The sequence below is a fragment of the Clinocottus analis genome, unplaced genomic scaffold (assembly GCF_023055335.1).
Source record: "Clinocottus analis isolate CAN_PGR_092001 unplaced genomic scaffold, fCliAna1.0.p SCAF_17, whole genome shotgun sequence".
Taxonomy (NCBI): domain Eukaryota; kingdom Metazoa; phylum Chordata; class Actinopteri; order Perciformes; family Cottidae; genus Clinocottus; species Clinocottus analis.
Genome location: NW_027175898.1, coordinates 9457100 through 9473062, shown reverse-complemented (window position 1 = coordinate 9473062; position 15963 = coordinate 9457100). Strand labels below are relative to the sequence as shown.

The 15963-nt window shown below is 38.0% G+C and overlaps 2 protein-coding genes, 1 long non-coding RNA gene and 7 other non-coding genes across 10 annotated transcripts; all 10 read right to left on the bottom strand.

Moving 5' to 3' along the window:
• Positions 1-4257: 4257 nt before the first annotated feature.
• On the bottom strand, positions 4258-7349 carry rpl13a (ribosomal protein L13a). Its single transcript, XM_068580951.1, has 7 exons — positions 7266-7349; positions 6549-6621; positions 6205-6270; positions 5885-5986; positions 5219-5304; positions 4948-5007; positions 4258-4511 (listed from the first exon to the last, which is right to left on the bottom strand). Exons 1-7 carry the CDS (start codon positions 7284-7286, stop codon positions 4302-4304), a joined length of 618 nt encoding a protein of 205 aa, XP_068437052.1. The 5' UTR covers positions 7287-7349; the 3' UTR covers positions 4258-4301.
• Positions 5070-5150, bottom strand: LOC137788276 (small nucleolar RNA SNORD34). Its single transcript, XR_011077730.1, has one exon. It is a non-coding gene; the product is annotated as a small nucleolar RNA SNORD34 (small nucleolar RNA).
• On the bottom strand, positions 5408-5480 carry LOC137788272 (small nucleolar RNA SNORD50). Its single transcript, XR_011077727.1, has one exon. It is a non-coding gene; the product is annotated as a small nucleolar RNA SNORD50 (small nucleolar RNA).
• Positions 6069-6150, bottom strand: LOC137788274 (small nucleolar RNA Z195/SNORD33/SNORD32 family). The gene has a single exon (XR_011077729.1). It is a non-coding gene; the product is annotated as a small nucleolar RNA Z195/SNORD33/SNORD32 family (small nucleolar RNA).
• Positions 6339-6420, bottom strand: LOC137788270 (small nucleolar RNA Z195/SNORD33/SNORD32 family). Its single transcript, XR_011077725.1, has one exon. It is a non-coding gene; the product is annotated as a small nucleolar RNA Z195/SNORD33/SNORD32 family (small nucleolar RNA).
• Positions 7350-10121: 2772 nt separating the features above from the next.
• LOC137788055 (uncharacterized) lies at positions 10122-12843 on the bottom strand. Its single transcript, XR_011077705.1, has 8 exons — positions 12775-12843; positions 12568-12633; positions 12226-12284; positions 11925-12026; positions 11303-11372; positions 11050-11106; positions 10668-10742; positions 10122-10439 (listed from the first exon to the last, which is right to left on the bottom strand). It is a non-coding gene; the product is annotated as an uncharacterized lncRNA (long non-coding RNA).
• Positions 11170-11250, bottom strand: LOC137788277 (small nucleolar RNA SNORD34). The gene has a single exon (XR_011077731.1). It is a non-coding gene; the product is annotated as a small nucleolar RNA SNORD34 (small nucleolar RNA).
• Positions 11457-11529, bottom strand: LOC137788271 (small nucleolar RNA SNORD50). Its single transcript, XR_011077726.1, has one exon. It is a non-coding gene; the product is annotated as a small nucleolar RNA SNORD50 (small nucleolar RNA).
• LOC137788273 (small nucleolar RNA Z195/SNORD33/SNORD32 family) lies at positions 12353-12434 on the bottom strand. Its single transcript, XR_011077728.1, has one exon. It is a non-coding gene; the product is annotated as a small nucleolar RNA Z195/SNORD33/SNORD32 family (small nucleolar RNA).
• A 716-nt stretch (positions 12844-13559) lies between the features above and the next one.
• atp5if1b (ATP synthase inhibitory factor subunit 1b) lies at positions 13560-15543 on the bottom strand. The gene is made up of 3 exons (XM_068580310.1): positions 15424-15543; positions 14708-14820; positions 13560-14522 (listed from the first exon to the last, which is right to left on the bottom strand). The coding sequence occupies exons 1-3, from the start codon at positions 15490-15492 to the stop codon at positions 14381-14383; spliced, it is 324 nt and encodes a 107-aa protein (XP_068436411.1). The 5' UTR covers positions 15493-15543; the 3' UTR covers positions 13560-14380.
• Between the last annotated feature and the right edge of the window lie 420 nt (positions 15544-15963).

Sequence of the window (15963 nt, the reverse complement as noted above, 5' to 3'; positions counted from 1 at the left end):
AGCATCCACTTCGGTATAATCAGTTTCAAATCAATTAAATGCACTTTTTTTGTTAAAGGAAGGAACCACAGTTATGGAAAGCAGATCATTTTATTGAGGTGTTATTTGGAAAGAGTTTCAGTCAGTGCAACATCACAACAAGGGAATATAAGTGACACTTTGGACATCATAATTGATCATCATCACATCAAGACTAAAGAGAGCATGTCAAAGGGCTGTACCTCAGTGACCAATGAGGGTAGTTCTCTGTTTCTGAGTGTGAGGGAGAGCAGAAGAGGGCACCGACAGGACATCAGCAGCATGAATACATTGTATGAATCTTGAGAACATCATGCTGGAGAGAAGAAGCAAAACTATTTATCTGAGTACAGTGGCCGTCTATCAATGGACAAATAATGGGACATCAATTATATTCATGTGGCAGTTTTTGTTTTGCAGATTTATGAGGACCTGAAGTTTGCTTCTCACTCAGGTCGGGGATTTTCTGAATTTTTTCTTCCGTATTAATAATTTGACCAAACTCCAACTCTTTCTCAAATGTCCTTCTCTTGCTTTTTATCTTTTTGTTAAATTTTCTCTAATCAGAGAGACATAGAATAAATGTGTACCCATTCAAGGGTGACATCAGCAGAGACGGAAAAACTTTACTCTCACTGTTCAAAGGAGGGAGTTTATGGCACTTCTTCATAGACCCACACACACAGAAATGCAGAATATTTTCATCAGGAATAAATTAGGTACGATATTCAAACTGTGCATCCGGATGTGCTCCTCTTTGCTAATCTGATTTTAAAGCTATCTTTGGTACCATAATGACTCAAGAGCATAAGGTTGAGACAGACTCAGTAGTAATGAGACATTGCTGAAACATCAAATGAAGGCTTAAAATCTAATCAGCTGGTGTTGGCATATGGGAAAGTCTTTGTATCGTGCTCATTACTCACACCTTTGTGCTTTGGATGCACACTGTGGTAAAACCTGCATCAGATGTGGTACAATCTCTTAGGTGTGTCACAACAAGAGCAGATAAATAAAGGTTAGCATTGTTCGACTAAAATGCAGTGAAACTTTTAGTGAAAAATTAGACTTTGTAAAATCAGTATATATTTGTAGGGTTCTGATGTGTAGAAGGCAACTTCTACTTGATTAATCAAGAACAAATTGAAATAGTATTTACGTTTTTTAAATCACAGAATGACAGGAGCTGTCGCTGTGGGTTTTGACAGGCTCAGCTAATACGAGAGGAACCCCCTGTTTTGTATAATGTGCTATAGTAGGAGCTGCCAATGACTCAGCAGGTGTTGATAGAACATGAATGATAGGCAACATCTGTTATAATTAGTGGTGGTATTAGCAAGCTAAGTGAATTAGCTTACACTTTCCCAATGGAAGATTCTTAGCCGAGCTTGTCACTACATACTACATTGTATGTATGACTATTGTATTTTGTCACTACCTGTCATGTCACTACACATTGCATGTTGTCTTAAATTGCTGACAGTAGATAGTCAGGACTATGGTCTTGCTTAAGAAAGGGGAAAAATTGATTTTATCAATGCTCGTCGGCTTCCGAGCTATAATGTGGTCCAGACATTTGAAAGTACAGTACACCAAAGAAGTTTATAATATATATAACGATGCCAGCTTTCATGGGAAACACTCATCCACAATCCTGAAGCAGATGCTGTTTCTACTTATATGAACTGATTTGCACAATTTGATAAATATGCACAGTAGCTGCGCATCAGTATATTGTATTTATCCTTCAAGTTTCAGTTTGGCTTTGAATCCCATCCAAATACAAGACTGTTATATCGCCCACACAGATGGACGCTCCCATTCTGAGACTGAACACCAAACACCAGCCAGTCAAAGGAGGAGGAAGAGGAGGAAGAGGAGGAGGAGAACGTCTCTTGCCTATGATTGTTGGAGCCCATAACAGGCTGGACTCGTGGGACCAGTTTCAGACAATCATGGTCTTTTCAGTTTGTCTCAGATTGTGTGATTAGAGAACGATTTACTGCAAGCATCGTCGAAAAATCTCATTTTTGGAGCCGTTGCAGTGATTTCACCATCTGTGTGCTGAAGACACAAAGTCCCTCCTTAACGCAGGTAGACGGGCGTCAGATTGGCCTCCCGCCTGATCCACAGTGGGCCTGCTTTTAGGAAGGGCATGTGTGTTTGTATGGTATATTTTATGACACAGAAAGAGGGAAGACAAGACGAAATCCTCCTTACAACATAGGCTTTAATCAGAAGACGTTTCGCCTCAGTTGGAGTCACTCAAAATGAGAAATGCCATATGACACAAATACAATGCCCACACATGCGCAACTAATCACTTTAAGAAATTGCAAGATGCTTGGAGGAAGTGCAGAGGCAGGAAGGTTTTTGTTGAAGGATGTACTTCAAGCGTTTTGGCTCAGTATCCGAATCCAACTTCAGCAAATAGAGAGGCTCTACATGCTGGGTCTGGAGGTGTCATGTTCTGAGACATCGAAATAATTATTCACACATCTTCTATGATGTCAAAATGAGATTAAGAGGAGAGCGCGAAAATACAGTTTATTCATTTAAAAAGAAGCCTTCAGAGTTTGTTGGGATAACATAGTGAGCAGTTATGAAGATTGACATTCAACAGTCAAATGATCTTAACAATGATTTTTACACATTTAAAAAAAGCAACAAATTAAGTTCTCTGAATTATATTTGGTTTGAAAATGTATCAGCACAAAGACACAAAAAAATGAGGTGCCGGTATATTTATGTTTAAAGGTCAGCAACCTTTTTCGGCAACCCATGCCATTGCGCGCTTCTCTCCCACTCTTAACTTCCCAGATTGTTTCATTTGAATAATTTTAGTTGAGTTAATGTTGAGATGAAGAGTTTTGAGTATTTCGCAAGAAGAAAGACAGCAATAGCCATATCCGTGTATGGATCTGTTGACTATACTTAATGTTTACGGTGTCAACACTCTACTTCAATAATTCAAATTAAAGTAAATCTGAGTCCGATGGGAATGCCATTAGTTTTGCACGTGGGCTTATTTGTCTTGAAAAAAAAAAAACTTTAGTGCGTGTACTCCTTAAGATAATAAGCTTTATTAGAAGGTGATCTTCAAAAAGTAAAGTCCACATCAGAATTGTGTTTTGATTTATCTACTGCAGTAGTTTTTAAGGGGTTTTTTGAAAGATTGTATTATATTTTTTATTAAAAAAATGCACACTATTTTGACAAAGAAGATACCGTAAGCTAAAAGATGTTCTCTTTTTGCTTAATATCCTCACTGCAGGAGAAAAACAGTAATCTGTATTATTTAATTTAGTGCTTCTCTAATCTAATATAAAAATGTAAATGCTGAAATAATTTAAGTTAATTTTCTTTATTTTGTATGATTACTAGAGAATCATGAGTCCACAACATGAAGTCAAGTATAGCACCGCTCTCTGCTGGTAGAAAGATTTAACTACAGTCAGCAAGACGACTTTAGTTCAACAGGTCACCTAATTTTAATGAAACTCTGGTTCCCATGAAAATGATTGAATTGAGACAAGGATATTATTCATAATACTCTTGTTAACCGTCTTTAAATGTCTCGTCATCTGTAAAATAAAACAATGTAGCAAACTTTTAATTACAACAAAGGCAAAAATTGCATTTAAAATCGCATCCTATTCATGTGTCTCATGTTAATTGGCCCACCAAATATTTAGATAAAGAGGGAACAATATGGATTGATAATCAGACTTGGGGAATCTGCGGAAATAAATGCAACCTCATTTTCTATTACTAGTATTCAAAAACTATTCAAATGTTATATGGTTATTACTTTTGAGATTCACTCGACAAACATTTGAGGAATCACATTTTTTAAATGGCAGCTCTGTTGAGAATTCTTAACTTGTAGTTTCTGAAAGAGCAGCATCTTACCAATTACATGCAAGATAAGGTTTCAAAAGACTGATGAAAGTACTGCAACAAATGTTGTACATTAGAACCTTTAATTACTCAAAGAACCCATTGATGCATTATGTGGTTATGGACCTAAAAGCCTTGCATTTCAACTGCAAGAGAACTTGAGAGTTACACATTTCTCAAATAGAACTAAATTGACAGGTTTGAAAACTAGGCCCAAGTCCTCTCTCCATACATTAACATCTATAGTCAACATTGTTATTAGCATGGAAGAAACTTATTACTACATAATTTCAACTAAGTACAACTTTCAGTAAAGATAAAAATGAACAACAAGACACCTTCTATAAACATTTATTCATCTTTATTGGCCAGAGACAACCAGCTCAAACAAGGACTCCATATTGTTTCAGAACGTTTGTGTATTGTGCAATCTTGCTCTCAACGTTCTTCTCTGCCAGCTTGGTCAGCTTGATCTCTGTCTTTTTCTTGCTATAGCGGAGCTTAGCCTTCTCCTTCCTCTTCTCCTCCAGAGTGGCTGTGATAGCCTGGTATTTCCAGCCGACCTCATGTGCCAGACGGCCAAGGAGGGCGAACTAAGAAAGAAAGTGTCAAAGTCAGTAAGTGGCATTGTCACTGGCAGGGCTAAATGTACTGCAGCAGATGTTATATTACCATTAACAGATCTGCAATTTCTTTTTAATATCAATCAATATAGTAAAACTGCCTCTAATCTATATACAATTAAGGTATGGCAACCTCGTTCCTGTAAATTGTCAATACATTTTTCCTACGACAGCTTATTATTTACTGCCGCAGAGATTTCTTCTACCTGACATGTTCTTCGATGTTGCATTTAAAAAGTACATGTTTAAAGCTTTAATATATAAAAGCACAACTTTTCTTCAACTCAAATGAGTAATCAGATCTGAGAAGATTTTCTTATTTTCAAATTCTACAATTCAAATCAATGTGTGACCCACAAAATCATATGTATTATGTCAGCAGTGAAATCAAATATGCATGGGTCACCTTGCGAGTGGGCTTCAGACGCACAATCTTCAGGGCAGCTGGAACCACCATGCGCTTCCTCTGTGAACAAAAGTGAAAATCAGATACAGACAAAAACACAACTAACCATTGATAGGAGGATAGCATGTCTCAGATATTGTATTTCTTTTCAGTCGATTTTCAAATAAGGCTGGTAAGGGTAGTTGTATATCATCACAGACAGCTGAGTTTAATAATTATGGGCCCAAAGGGGAGATATTGTGGCCCTTTGTTTTTAATTGAAATGCATTACCTTGTCATAAGGTGGGGGGATACCGTCAAACACCTTCAGCCTATCCAGGGCAGCCTGTCCTCGCTTGGTTTTGTGGGGCAGCATGCCTGGTTAGCAGAGAAAATACTTATAAGTTAAATACATTTACAAATAGCAACAATTGCAGTTTTAGCAACAAAAAAAACGATTTGTCCAAACACAAATGTACTCAACTCAGCAATCAGATCCGAAAAATGTTCTCATCAAAAGATGATCAGTTTCGGGAAAGTGCTCATCATGGTCAAGCAAAGAACTTGTGCTGGATCAAATGTACGCAAATATCTTACTTTACAAGACATTAACCCAGTACTCAAATTATTTCTGCCCACACTGGATCATTGTTGGGTTCTCTTAAAAAGGCCCACCATTAGATCAATAGGGCATTGTAGCCACATTTTTGCAAAACTCCTTTTAGGTTACAAAAAAAATAAATAATGCATGGGCTATGATGAATGTAATGCTAATTTATGTACAGCCTACACTTAACACATTTACTACTCGTGAACCAACTCTGCAAAGAATGTTTTAGCACAATTTACAAAGTACATAAAATTAAATTTACAGTGCAGAAGTATTCCACTTGATCCGTTTGAGAATCTGTCATCCGTATGGCAATGATACATTTCCATGCTAGTGTCACAAACTTACCTCTAACAGTCCTCCAGAAGATCCTGCTGGGAGCTCTGAAGTGGTACGGTCCACGAGAGGGGTTGGTGTTCATCCTCTTGCGCAGGAAGGCAAGGTACTTCACTGTAGAGGGGCACATAATACAGACATTTAATCTGAGTTCAAATACTTTAAAGCATTATGTAGTGGCACCCATTTAGTATTTAATGTCTCAGATGGTAGTGCATGTAAGGTAGTCTCATGGTCATTGAAACTCGAACAACAGTGTTAAAAACATCACCGACAAGCATATCTAGGAAGAGGAACAATTACATACTTTAATTTAACAGGCATGTACTTACGCTTGTTGCGGTAGAAGTTTCCGGAAATGTTGATTCCTTCACATCTAACCACCACCACTTTGTGTCCTAAAAGACGACAATAGTTTAGTTATTGGACATCAAACAAAGCCAGTAATTTTAATAATGACTGGCATCCTGTCTCAGATGGTAGTGCATGTGAGTTTTCTCATGGTCGTTAAACTCAAGCAAAGCTGTAAATTCATCATCATAGACAGACTGAGACTCTGCAGCTTCTAATACTGTGCTGCTTAGCAATTTTCAATTAGTGTTCATATGGCTTGTGCAAAAACAGTTTAGTCACATTTCAAAAGGGTAACACTTAAGTATTCGTATTCAAAACTTACCGAGCAGAACCTGTTTGGCCACAAGGGCAGCAAGCCGACCGAGTAGGTGGCCCCTGCCATCAAGTAGCAGAACCTGCAGGATTTAAAGAAAGATTTAATGGTACCGTGTGGGACATTTGTCACCTTAAGTTAGTTAGCATTCCTACCATGCCCCAAATTAGACGAGCGCTTCACATTCACTGGTCACACTTTATATAAAATGCACATTTAAAGCAATTACACGTTGAAGAACTTTGCGAAACGTATTTGCCCACGTGAGCATTTTGATAACTGCCACATGGAATTCGCCGATGAGGAGGTAGCATTAGCTTAGCATCAACGTAAAGGCACGACGACACGTTAGCTAGCATTATTATTTAGATTACGAGGTTATACGTTCAACTAAACGAAATCATGACATTTAATGTTACAACATTGGCGCGTGAATGTTACAAAATTAGCGCGCGTGTTGCCTAGATATACAATATAAACAAGACACATGTTTAAGCTAGCAGGCTAACTACTGACTGGCTCGGGAGGCTGCCATGATGAAGGCATGTACTCAGACGAGCAGTCTCAAACATGTCTTGAAATCCAGTCCTAAAAGTAACACCGAAAACAAGTAAGATATCACCAAGAGGTATCGTAGTTATCACCTGTACATTATCTAAAAATGACCGGATTAAACTTCCACCAAATTGCTAAAAACCAGAGATTGACTCCGCAGCGGTTGCACACCTTATTGAACCGGTCCGCCATGATGCGCGAAAAGAAAGACAGACGGGGTTGCTCGTGCTGAAAGGCACGGGCAGACGGAAGTGACGTTGTTGTTCTTTCTCGTGGGTGAAGTGTGCACAAACGCTGCATCGCCACCGTTTGTACGGAGGGAGAAGTTTACTTACAATATATATATATATATATATATATATATATATATATATATATATATATATATATATATATATATATATATATATATATATATATATATATATATATATATATATATTCTTTTTTTTATTTAAAATAACTTGATGCTCTCTTGTTTTTTACTCGTCTCAATTTAGATAGTTAGACAGACAGACAGACAGACAGACAGACAGACAGAGAGAGAGAGAGAGAGAGAGAGAGAGAGAGAGAGAGAGAGAGAGAGAGAGAGAGAGAGAGAGAGAGATAGATAGATAGATAGATAGATAGATAGATAGATAGATAGATATTTTATTCATCCCCGGGTGGGGATGTACTCAATATATACAATACAATAAGAAACAGAGCACACATTATTTTTGTTTTCAGATTTAAACCTGGACTTTTCATGAAAAAAGTTATTACTGCTTGCCAATATTGGGCTGAAAGTGTTGGTTTGTGCATTTAGAGGTCATGCATACTAATGTATTTAGTTTGGAAATCCAGTGTATTTGTCCTTGTGCTTCAAATTACCAATCGAGCGAAATGAGCAAGTACTCCAGGGCTCTCATTGTCCCCATATTCACTGTGCAAGTTAGTTTGTGATTATTTTATGAAATTGATATATTGTTGACACCACTAAAACAGAATATCAACTGAAATGACATACAATCCCATGTTCACACAATGCATTTGAATCAAGAAGGGCTGTGTGTCAAAATGTAAATGGTGTATAGAGGTATATATTCCCATTCCATTCTTATCCCTAAATAGAAGCAGACTGGAGTCAAGTGAGCCCTCATCTGCCGAGTGAGCCGCATGCATGAAAATAAATGACCGTCTATTCCAATGTTCAAACGGCTATAAAAACAGACCCTAACATTTGTAAAGTAAAATTACAACGCAGTCTTGTTCCTCTGCCATGCACATGTATATGGCCTTAAGATTTTACTGTACAGTTTTGGAGAAAAGTGACTTCGAAGTCAGCTTACATATAATAATGACATTCATAACTTCACAATTTCCAATATTCAAAGGGCTATAAAAACAGATAATTACATTTGTAAAGTGAAATTACAAGGCAGTCTTGTTCAGACTGACCCCCGCTGTGTCTATGTTTATGGCCTTGAGATTTTACTGTACAGTTTTGGAGAAAATTGAATTCAAATTCAGTTTAAATTGAATAATGATATTCATAATTTCACAATTTCCAATATTCAAATGGCTATACAAACAGATTGTTAAACTTGTAAAGTGAAATTACAATGCAGCCTTGTTCATGCTGACCTCTGCCATGCACATGTGTATGGCCTTGAGATTTTACTGTACATTTTTGGAGAAAAGTAAATTCAAATTCAGCTTCAATGACAATGATATTCATAATGTCACAATTTCCAATATTCAAACGGCTATAAAAACAGATCTTTACATTTGTAAAGTACATTTGTAATTCTACTTTACACATTTAAGGATCTGTTTTCATAGCCGTTTGAATATTGGAAATTGTGACATTATGAATATCATTATGTCATTAAAGCTGACTTTGAAGTCACTTTTCTCCAAAACTGTACAGCAGTTGTACCTGCTGTGAATCAAGTTGTACAACTCCTTCAAGCCTTTTCCCATTTTGTAGTGGGTGGTTAGTGTAATGTATGTTGAATGCAAAACACCAAAGGGAAAAAAATTATATTTGTAATACTTTACATGGCATCAACTTCATTAACGTATTTCCTTGTGTTGTGTATAAATACGTCCCTCCATCTTGAAGCATTGTGCACATACCAGCCTGCTTCAAAATGTCCACTATCATGTCTGTCCCCAAAAAAACAAGGATCACAGCGACTCCAGGCTGGGCTGGGGCCCTGAGCTCGATGGTCATGAAGTCTTTTGAGCACCTTATCCGGTCCCACCTTGAAACCCTCACCGAACCCAGTCCTGGACCCGCTGCAGTTTGCCTACACAGCCAACAGGTCTGTAGATGAGCGAGTCAACATGGCCCTCCACTTCAACATACGCTCTGCTGAGAGGGTGATTAGCTGCAATCTGCCTTCCTTCCAAGACTTGTTCAGCTACAGGACTTTGAGGCAAGAGATTGTAGCTGATACCAATTGCCCTGGGCAGAAATTGTGTCAAGTCTCTTCCCTAAAAGGCTGCAATCCATCATGCCCTCACACCAAAAAGTGTTTCTTCCCATCTGCACTTTGCTCCATAAATAAACCCCAGGACCACTGACGTCTTTTTTTCTCCATTGAAAATACTTAAATTTGTATTCTACATTGTCATGCTAAATAAGTTTTTTTTTATTGTAAATGTTTCCAGGCATCTCTGGTGTCAGGTTTGCACCTTGTCGCAGTGGCCTTCATCCCAGTCTAAAGACATGTCGCTTAGAGACTCAAACTGCTTCAAACTGACATGGCCAGCGTGAACCCTGCCCTCAACCAATGACAGCTGGAATCAGCACCCCAATTAGGATAAGCAGATGGTATGGTAATTTACCATAACTGATACTAAAACCAGCAATTTTTTAATATCATTGAATTTGATTAGTCAACTATCACAGCTCTAAAAGATACATTTACATAAAATGTATACATTATAAGGAAATAAGCAGTTGTATGTGAAGTATTACAAATATCCAGTTGTTTTTCATGCAAAACACATCAGTGACCACAAGGGGAAAGGCTTGAAGGAGTTTTATAACTTTATTCACAACTTTCCATGGAAACAATAGTCACCATTAACAATTTGAATTCTAAAAGCATTTATAGAGTTACCCATACATTCATGACCGTAGACAAGAATACTGGAACATGTTTTCTCCACAGGGTTTCACTCAATCGTGCTTCAACTTCCTGATTTCTCCCTTGTGGGAGTCGATTTTGTTAGATTTGTTCAATCTCCTTTGTGGTGGTGAATTTACTCCTGGTGATGCGCCAAGTTAGGGATCACCTTGCTAGTGGGCTTCAGACGCACAATCTTAAGGGCAGCTGGAACAATCCACTTCCTCTTTGAAACAAAAGCCAAAATCAGATACAGAAGAAAACTACACATCTAACATTTGATATGATATTTGTCTCAGACAGTATTTATTTTCATTAGTTTTTCAAATAAGGCTGGTAAGGGTAGTTATGTATCATCACAGACAGAGTTTAACATGCATGGGCCAAACGGGGAGATAGTGGCCCTTTCTTGTTGTTGTTGTTGTTGTTGTTGTTGTTGCTGTAGATTTATTACCTTGTCATAGGACAAGGGGGATACTGTCAAACCCCTTCAGCCTGTCCAGAGCAGCCAGTCCTTGATTGGTTTTGCCTGGTTAGCAGCAGAAACACTTGTAAATTCAATGCATTAATAAATAGCAACAATTGCAGTTGTAGCAAAAGTTTAATTTGTCCAAGCACAAATGTATGCCCTTTCTCAACTCAGCAATCAGATCCGAGAAGTTGTCTCATCAATAGATCAGCTTGGGTATTAGGTTCTCATCACCGTCAAGAAAGTACTGTTGTGGCAGGTAAATAAAAGCATTTGGCTCATTTTCTAATTCTACGTCACAAATTAATTTCTGACCCACAATATCAAATTCAAAGTCAGCAACTGAAATCAAATATTTGAGGCTCACCTTGCGAGTGGGCTTCAGACGCACAATCTTCAGGGCAGATGGAACAGCACGCTTTCTCTGGGAAACAAAAGCCAAAATCAGATACAGAAGAAAACTACACGTCTAACCATTGAGAGGATAGCATGTCTCAGATATTGTATTTCTTTTCATTCTTTTATCAAATAAGGCTGGTAAGGGTAGTTGTGTATCATCACAGACAGCGTTTAACACATATGGGCAAAACATAGAGGTATTGTTAATTGAGATGTAATACCTTGTCATAGGGTGGGGGGATACCGTCAGACACCTTCAGTCTGTTCTCTTGGTCTTGTGGGGCAGCATGCCTGGTTAGCAGAGAAAATACATTTACAAATAGCAACAATTGCAGTTGCAACAAAAGTTTAATTTGTCCAAGCACAAATGTACTCAACTCAGCAATCAGATCCGAAAAATGTTCTCATCAAAAGATGATCAGTTTCGGGAAAGTGCTCATCATGGTCAAGCAAAGAACTTGTGCTGGATCAAATGTACGCAAATATCTTACTCTACAAGACATTAACCCAGTACTCAAATTATTTCTACCCACACTGGATCATTGTTGGGTTCTCTTTAAAAGGCCCACCATTAAATCAATAGGGCATCTTAGCCACATTTTTGCAAAACTCCTTTTAGTTTACCAAAGAAATAATGCATGGGCTATGATGAATGTAATGCTCCTTTATGTACAGCCTACACTTAACACATTTACTAATCGTAAACTAACTCTGCGAAGAATGTTTTAGCACGATTTACAAAGTACATAAAATTAAATTTACAGTGCAGAAGTATTCCACTTGATCCGTTTGAGAATCTGTCATCAGTATGGCTATAATATTATAATAGTGTCAGAAATTCACCTCCAACAGTCCTCCAGAAGATCCTCCTGGGAGCTCTGAGGTGGTACTGTCCACGAGAGGAGTTTGTCTTCATCGTCTTGCGCAGGAAGGCAAGGTACTTCACTGTAGAGGGGCACATAATACAGACATTTAATCTGAGTTACAAATACCTCAAGCATTATGCAGTGGCACCCATGACATATTAAATTTCTCGTACATGCAAGGTAGTCTCGTGGTCATTGAAACAGTGAAACAGAGTAAAAACATCACCGACAAGTATATAAAAATGAAAGAAAGGGTTATTTACCAAGCATGTACTTACGCTTGTTGCAGTAGAAATTTCCGCAAATGATTCTTCACATCTCACCGCCACCACGTGTCCTAAAAGACGACAATAGTTTAGTGATTGGACGTCAAACAAAGCCAGTCATTTTAATAATTACTGGCATCCTGTCTCAGATGGTAGTGCATGTGAGTTTTCTCATGGTCGTTAAACTCAAGCAAAGCTGTATAATTATCATCATAGACAGACTGAGGCAAAACTACAGCTTCTAATACTGTGCTACTTAGCATTTTCATTTAGTGTTCATATGGCCTCTACACATGGCTTGTGCAAAAACTGTTGAGTCACATTTTAACATAAGTATACGCATTTAAAACTTACTAAGCAGAACTTGTTGGGCCACGAGGGCAGCAAGCCGACCGAGTAGGTGGCATCAAGTAGCAGAACCTGCAGGTTTTAAAGAAAGGAGGTTCAACTGTATTGTTTGTGAAATTGTGTTTTAACCTAATAAAGTTAGCTTTCCTGTCAAATTAAAAATACTAGATTCCATTTAATAACGAAAAATACATTTGAGCAGCGGCTACACACCTTACTGAAGGGGTCCGCCATGACGCGCGAAGAGAAAGACGGACGGGGTTGCGCGTGCTTAAAGGGACGGGTAGGCGGAAGTGACGTTATTTATTTTTTCTTCTTCGTGGGAAGTGTGCACACACTTTGTATCGCCGCCGTTTGTATGGAGGGAGAAGTTTACGTACGATACATCTATATATTATACCTATGTCATTTTATTTATAATAATACGATGTTCTCTTGATTCTCAATTGAGATTTTTTTTTTTCTATCCTCAATTTGTGCCTTAAGATTTAAACCTGGACCTTTGGTTAAAAGCAGTAACGGGCCGTGAATTTCCTACCTCGGCCCGCAGTCGGATCTCGTATAACAGTTACATAAACACGATATACAAAATTACAAAATACAATTTTAATATAGCTATAACTTTGTGATTCTGTTTAGGCCAGCAGAGAATGCTTAGGAGACTCTTTGTTATTGCTTGGGCTAGAATAAATACTTGAATGGGCTTTTGCTGAATTGAGGAAAATACATACTATGTAACATGCTTGGAAGAAACAACAATTTAAACGAATGTGAAACGTTTTGATTTCCAAGAAGAAAAAGTTGTGGAAACAACTTGAGAAATAATAAAGTTGAAATCCTCGAGTGTTCATTTTGAGCTCATGCACACTGATTTATTTAGTTCTGAAACCAAGAGTATGTGACCTCTGTGCTTCAAGGACTGATTACCAATTGGTGGAAGTGAGGTCCTATTTCAGAGTCCCCATTTACCCCATTTTCACTGCGCAAGTTAATGTGTGGATATTTGAAGAAATTTACTTTATTTGGTTGGCACCACGAAAACAGATTATCAACTTAAACACACAATCCAATGTTCACAAAAAGCATTTAAACCCAGTAGTGAAAATCGACACGGTGCATATTACTATTATGTTTGACTATAATTCAATATTGACCTAAATCTTTATATGCATATATGTTCTACCTTGTCAAATCAAATATGTCAGGGCTGCAACTAATGATTGATCAGTTCAGTTAATGTAATTTACTTGTAATCTGGTGATTATGAAATGTGTATGAAATTATAATCTCAAGGGTAAGATAGGGCATGACCTTGAATGTATGCAATATGCATAAACACAAAACAGTAAAAAGCAGCAAATCCTAACAGGTGTTAAGTTTAAATTAAAGTGTTTGGAAATTTTCCATAATAAATTACTCAAATCAATGGATTTTCTATTGATCAAGTACCGGTAGTTGTCAGAGATATAGCTATGAATGTCATTTCCTCTACAAATTTATTTATACATAACACAAGGAAATAAGTTGATGAAGTTGTTGCCATGTGAAGCATTACAAATATCTATTTTTTCTCCCTTTGGTGCTTTACATGCAACATACATCACACCGACCAAGGGAAAAGGTACAACTTGATTCACAGCACGCCCTGGAAACAATAATCACTATTAATGATTTTAATAACGCTCAAGCATTTACACACTTCCCAATACATTCATGATCGTCCTGGTGACACAGTGCATGCAGGAATCTGAGTAAGTAGTAGAGGTGTCTGGCTGGGTAGGTGAGAACACTGGAACACGTTTTCTCCAGAGAGTTTTACTCAGTCGTCGTGCTTCAACTTCCTGATTTTTCCCTTGTGGCGGTCAATTTCGCGTTGCATGCGTTCAATCTCCTTTTTGTGGTGGTCAATTTCCTCCTGGTGATGCTGCTTCAATGAGGCTAGCTGCTCCTGCTCCTTACGCCTTGTGTGCAGATAGACAGATATAGTGGTGGGTGAGAGAGGAGCCATTAGGATAACGAGTGAGAAAAGAGTGGGAGGGAACAGAGAATGAACAAAGAGAAATTAGGACAGTAAGAGAAGAGCTTAATAAAAAAAGACAGTTGTACGGTTAGTCCACATTAGTTTGTTGGAAAAGAAAGTGCATACTTGAAGTACATCTCCTCCTCAGCTGCTTGCTTCTTCCCCATGGCTCCGCCAGCCTCTCTGATGGACCCTCCACCGCCACCACCTTTTCCTGCACCTTTCCCCAGCTCACCAAGCTGAGACAAGACAAGGAAATGTTTAATCCAGAAACAAGTAAATACTCTGTAGAGAATATTGTTCAGAGACGGTTGGTTCAAGTTACAGAGTTACAAAGTCAATTTACTTCCTGGGTTTTGTTAACAAGACTTTCCAATGTGATATTCAGGTCGAAGCAGTTGGACCAAATGAAAAACACCATATTTTGAAGGTCAGTAGGGCAACAGGATTCTTTGTTTGCCGAGTGATAATGGAGGCACTTGGAACAGACCAGAAACTGTTTGTGTAACAATGCAACCAAAACATCAGAGGACAAAACCAATAAATAGAACTGGATTCCTTTTCTCAAATATTTTAACACGCAGCTACAATTGTTAGATTTAGACAAAACCTGCTATGATTTAAATGAATACTAAATTAATTAAGGCCACTGTTGTATATCGGTCGTTAAATTGCATTACTACTACATTCGTCTGACGTACAATCATGTCACCAATTGTTGTTTAGCTACCTGCTTGGCAGGCAAGCTTTCCTTTAGCTAAAAGTATTAGGTTAATTCCTTTATAAAAAAAATATTCACACACAAGCAGCACAACACTCAACTTTTCCAGTACGCATTTTACCTGATCGGAGGACATTCGCAGCTGTGAAGTGACAAAAGTCCTGACGCTAGGCCTCAACAATCTCGCCATGTTTGATACTCACATGTGAAAACACTTCTGACAGGGGATCGTGTCCTTGTCCTCAAAATACGCCACAGGACGGCGCCATTATTTGCCAGACAGGGGTGACGACACCAGCATTAGTTGGTCTGATGGGAAATCGAGGCAAGCAAACAATTCACATATTACCAAACACTACGCAAACACATTTTATTTAAAATATAAGTCAACAGGTAATTGAATAGAAGGTGAGCAAAATCACCGTGTCCCTTTTTCGAAATGGTATGGTCGCAAAAGTTTCAGCGTGATTCCGTACGTTGTCTACGTAGCTTCTGTCATCACGTTGATTTCGGGGTTTTTGTTTTTTTCAATGAACATATATTACCATGAACAGATCTGCAATTTTTCTCTTTTCTTTAAACAATACATATAGCGAAACTATTAAACTGAGGAATCATCTGTTTAAATAAATGCATGTCTCTAATTTATACATACATGGAT

Excerpts from the sequence above, each read along its gene's own strand:
- rpl13a (XM_068580951.1), bottom strand. The coding sequence starts at position 7,286 with ATGGCGGACCGGTTCAATAAG. Across the intron at positions 6,271-6,548 it reads GGCCAAACAGGTTCTGCTCG|GACACAAAGTGGTGGTGGTT; the intron begins GTAAGTTTTGAA and ends GTCGTCTTTTAG. Across the intron at positions 5,008-5,218 it reads TCCCCCCACCTTATGACAAG|AGGAAGCGCATGGTGGTTCC; the intron begins GTAATGCATTTC and ends TTTTGTTCACAG.
- atp5if1b (XM_068580310.1), bottom strand. The coding sequence starts at position 15,492 with ATGGCGAGATTGTTGAGGCCTAGCGTCAGGACTTTTGTCACTTCACAG. Across the intron at positions 14,821-15,423 it reads TGCGAATGTCCTCCGATCAG|CTTGGTGAGCTGGGGAAAGG; the intron begins GTAAAATGCGTA and ends GTCTTGTCTCAG. Across the intron at positions 14,523-14,707 it reads GAGGAGGAGATGTACTTCAA|GCGTAAGGAGCAGGAGCAGC; the intron begins GTATGCACTTTC and ends TCTGCACACAAG.